The sequence below is a fragment of the Lycium ferocissimum genome, unplaced genomic scaffold, assembly GCF_029784015.1.
Source record: "Lycium ferocissimum isolate CSIRO_LF1 unplaced genomic scaffold, AGI_CSIRO_Lferr_CH_V1 ctg29942, whole genome shotgun sequence".
NCBI lineage: Eukaryota > Viridiplantae > Streptophyta > Magnoliopsida > Solanales > Solanaceae > Lycium > Lycium ferocissimum.
Genome location: NW_026725299.1, coordinates 1 through 4,949, shown reverse-complemented (window position 1 = coordinate 4,949; position 4,949 = coordinate 1). Strand labels below are relative to the sequence as shown.

General features: G+C 35.6%; 1 protein-coding gene across 1 annotated transcript; it reads right to left on the bottom strand.

The window, feature by feature from the left end:
* Positions 1–1,015: 1,015 nt before the first annotated feature.
* LOC132043898 (F-box protein CPR1-like) lies at positions 1,016–2,184 on the bottom strand. The gene has a single exon (XM_059434352.1). The coding sequence runs from the start codon at positions 2,126–2,128 to the stop codon at positions 1,016–1,018; it is 1,113 nt and encodes a 370-aa protein (XP_059290335.1). The 5' UTR covers positions 2,129–2,184.
* Positions 2,185–4,949: the final 2,765 nt, after the last annotated feature.

The following is a 4,949-nucleotide window of genomic DNA, read 5'->3' as shown; positions in this document are numbered from 1 at the left end:
TCAGAGTGCACATCGTAGAAAGGGGCCGGTTACTGTAGTGCGCGTTTCGTTGTTAGCCTAACTTGTAACGTCCATAATTCTCTACTTTGATGTCGTATCGATGAGCGGTTTACTGAGTTGGAAACTAGACTCGACGAACTTCATTTTAGGCTTTTGAAACACCTCAAAACTCCTAATATACTAGGAGAGATACCCCTCCAAACTTGATCCAAAATTTTGTCAAAAATTCTACCAATTTTTTCTAAATTTTTGACAAACTTATTTTCTTCGATTTGCTTGGTCCTGTAATCTTCCGAAACTCTCCTTACATGATATTTATCATTAATCATACTTGATAATAGTCATGTCCTTTGGTTCCAAGGTTGCCCTTCTCGGTTACGACATACGAGATCGTATTTCATCCTTTACTCATACGATATACTTAATAATGCTTGGTTCCTCATAATCCAAAGTTGTTTTACTTAGCCATAGCTCGACATACTTACGTTCAAATTTAATAAGTGCTTCTCTGAAAGTATGGGATGTAACAAAAGTGCTTTCTTTTGCACTAAAAAGATTAAAAAAAATAATCCCTTAGTTTATTTTATTTGTTCAGTGTATTAACAATAAAATTTTATTTTTATTTCCATTTTAGAAAAACTAAAAGAAATTTAACTATGCGTTGTGTAATTACAAAAATCTTTTCGCGTACTAATAATCAAAGATAAGTATTCAATTAATATTTGATTAAAAACTTGATAATATAAATACTTATTATGGAGAGTGCAAAATGCAAACTCAACAAAGAACGGGATACAAAAATGGAGAAGAAAGGAAAAGCTCTATCCTACTAATTTAAAACAAAAATGACATATTTTTTGAAAAGCGTTCATTTGCCATAAATAAAGAATTTATATCTTCACGGTGAAAGATCTTATCAAGCTAGAGTTGAGAGCGAGTTATACTTCCCTAAAAGTTTTGCACTTGTGTACTACTTTTGGCTTCCTTTGGGAATTGTAGTCAAGGTTTTTGTAAATTATAACTCGGGATACTTGGTAGACAAACTGTGGAAATTCAATTCCTTGATTTCATCCAAATTAAAATCATATGACATCAAATATCCACTTTTGCTTTGAAAAAGCAATAAATAATCTTTCCATACCGCTAATGGGGATTCAGTAGGAAGACCAGTAATTGTGTATTTTTTAATCCATGACTCATAAACATTATAATCTTTCATTATCCAAATTTCCATCAAATCTGTTGTTGGATCAATCATGGCCCCTAGACAGGGGTAACAAGTCAAGCTTAGACACTCAGACAAGATGAGGAGGCTATGAAGTGTTCCATTTGAAAATTCACGAGTATTAGGGGGTTTCATATTACGAAAAATTTCAGTGCTCATATCAAAACAAAAAATTATTGGTTCGTGTTCTTTTGAAGTTGTAATCCAATGGTAAGCTCCCTTATAAAACATAGAAGAAGTCGACCAGAATAACCTGGACAACTGTTGATCAGCATAATCCAATTCTCTCCAAATATCAATACCCAATTCATAAATCTCAACCTTTTTTTCTACCATTTCAGGGTACCCGTAACGATCTTCCGTGTAAACTCGAATAATTCTAAAAACTTTGAAATCATTAACTATGGTGTCGAAACCAAAACCGCCACTTTCTACCAATCGAGTGAAATTCTTCGGAACATGAAAAGGGCTAGACGGGAGCAGTCTATAATTTCTAGTAGATGGATTGAACAAGATGGTGGTAGTTGGAACCATCAGAGCTATCAAACCATGGATAGGACCGAAGAGAAGATCATGGGAAATACTAAAACGGCTTTTTATATATGGCACATCTAGATCTGGATAAATGGATTTCGGATAATCATCACCATCACTAGATAGAAAAGAAAATATAGCTTTATCCCTTTCAACATCTTCTTTGACGGAGCGCTTCAAGAGAATATTATAATCTGTCGAAGTTGTTGTGCGGTTTAGATGAATATTGATGAAAGTTGAAGATTGTATGAGAGTGCAAAGAGTTTTGGAGAGACATTTGAATCGCAAGAGAAATTTCACTGGAAGCCTCAAAAGTATATGAATGACCACATCTTTAGGATATTTCTTCATAATTCCATCTTCCATCATGTATTCTATACCAGATAAAATTCATTCACTTTGGAGCCTGATGATTCTAAAAAAATCATAAACAGATTTGTCACTTTATTTCATGGGATTTACCTTTTCATTTTGATTGTATCCAAAAATTTATTCCTCGCTAGTTAAACTCCGTAGTGGACTAAGTATTCGGTGTTTCGTGGTTCTGAAAGGTTTTCCAATGCAGCAATTTCGTTTTGATTAAACTTATACTAATAATTATCGTTGACCAATGAATTTGTTCTAGAGCCACATTACGAAATAAATGAATGGTTAAATAAATGATCATATATTATTTCCTTTCTTTTAGTGAAACATCATTTTAAAATAGCTAATTATTCTATAATATTGTTCAATCAAATGCTTTCAAGTTTACTTCTTTTCTCGAATTCTTTGAAGGGTGAGTGCAATATTTGTTTGCTACAAAATAGATTTGTGTTTATTCGAGTATCGTTGTTGGAATATTATGTTAATCTATTATTGAAGCTTTCCTTTTGCATCAAGTTCAAAGATTAAAATGGGATTCTGTGTTTGATCTGGAAGAAAAAAATCAATCATGGTTTCATGGATATATATTCCATATTTCCCTGGAAATTACTTTGTAAAAGAATCCATATTTTCATTAGCATCTGCACTTGGGAGGCAATTGAGAGTCGATATGGCCACAAAAAATCAGACAAGACATAGATATACTACGAAACGCCCCAAACTTTGGTGTTAGAATCCGTCGTGAGTAAGTCATGGTGAACTTGAAAGTTTGATGAAATTAGAAAGGATAATTATGATTTAATATCAATGTTAAGTAAGTATCACAAGATTTAGAGGTCAAACGAACCGAAGCGAGTGAATTTTCGCTTAATTTCTAACTTATGGAGTGACTTACGGACCGTACATTGGAGGTACGGGCCGATGTTATAACCCATACTTTTGGGGGAATACTAGGAGTAACTAAAACTCCAACAATGTCATGTTATGAGGTATTTGAATCACTTAATAGTAATATATTAAGTGTTGAAGTCAAGCAAGTTGTAAAACAAAAGTCGGCAAAAGTTATCATAAGTTACGTTCATAAGTTTACTGCAATTTGGGTTTGATATCACCGACCTTTACTCCCAATATACTGAGGTACGGGGTAGATTCACCCACCAAACTGAAGGTCTATGAGTCTAGTTTCCAATGCTTCAAGTCGTTCTTCGATACGACATCAGAGTAGAGATATATTCATATTATCATGGGATCGCGTACAGAAGCCCCCTTTGGGACCCACATAGGCGGTGGAAACTTATCCAATTATATATAAACGGTGGAGACCCCATTTAACCTCATTTTTTTTATCAAAACTGATCCTCACCCTCTCCAAACACTCCCAAGGCAGTTCCCTACCATCCAAGTGAAGTTCTCCAAGGTCGGGAAGTGATTTCTCCTTTAAAAGTTCTTATGATGTTAGTTTAGCTTGTTCTTCCCTTTGGTGTTGTGGAATTGAAGTTACTTCAAGTTGAAGAAAGGTATAAGTGGACTGATTCTTGTAATCCAAGGTAAGATTATCATTCTTCTCCATGTATTTGAGCTTAATAGAGCTTTAGATGGGTTGGATAGCTATGAAATTACAAATAGACGTGGCTATGTTGAAGTTGGGTTAAGGGTGTTGTTGTGTGACATTTTGAGCGGCTGTTCTTGTTGTTCTTCATATGCTAGACATATAGTTGTTGATTTTTGTTGTCTTAATTTTGTTCTTGACGTAAGGGATATAAAAGAAACAGGGGACATACTGTCTGATTTGCCACAGAACAAGCTTGTCGCGCATTAGCTAGTTGGTGTGCTCCTTTCATTGATCCTAGCCTTCTTTTCCTTGTTATTTACTGATTTGGGGAGAAGGTTGATTCTGCCATCTTCATTAGAGGTCGACTAAAAGGGATGTAAGGCTATTCCTCAATTCGCCACTACGACACGATATGCATTTTTCGTTTATCATGCGAACTATGTGGTCTAGAGCTTTGCAAGTGCAGTGACTTCATTTCATTAGTCTCACGAGTGTTCTAAGAAGTGATATAAGCCTATAATCATTTGTTATTCAATCATTTCACTCCAAGAGTTGAATTCCAAGTAGCTATGATGGGATCAGAGTTTCCCATAAGTATGATGATGTTGATAGTTTTTTAATATGATAGAAAGGATTTATAGAATGGTTGCTAAGGTAAATGATACCTAGTGTCAGCCGACTCACCCCCGTAGGTCGACTAGCTACCTGACCCGGGCACCCGTACGTACCAAAAGCCCAAAGATAGTAACTCAAATATCTAGAAAATTTGGCGAGTTTCCTCTCGTTTTTCTTACTAACTAAAATAAACTCGCACGCGTAAAAATACCAACATATCCGCATACACATATATAGGCAAGCCGTTAGCGCTGCCGTGGGAAACGCCTAACATATCACATATACATATACCGTACGTACATAGCCATAACCCACATACATGTCTACATGTGCTCTAACATACATAACAGTAATCGAAGACGGACAGGGCCCCGCCGTACCCAAATAAGCATATGAACACAATGTATGACAAAATGGGGGCATATACCAAAGTATAGTTCTGATCATGGAGCTGACTCAGAATAAATGAGCAGATCCCACGCTCGCGCGTATCAATTTAAACGCGTCTCTAGACTTCAGTGGCTGGGAAGAAATTTCCCGAGAATGGGGGCCGCACTAAAATGTACCGAGTATGTAAAGCTGAAAAGTAACAAATATAACCATAATCAAAGATAGAGTGTTAAATGATAAATGTATATGATTGAAGCCGGAGTACAA

Bases quoted from the DNA above. Each gene is read 5' to 3' on its own strand.
- LOC132043898 (XM_059434352.1), bottom strand. From the start codon at position 2,128: ATGATGGAAGATGGAATTATGAAGAAATATCCTAAAGATGTGGTCATT.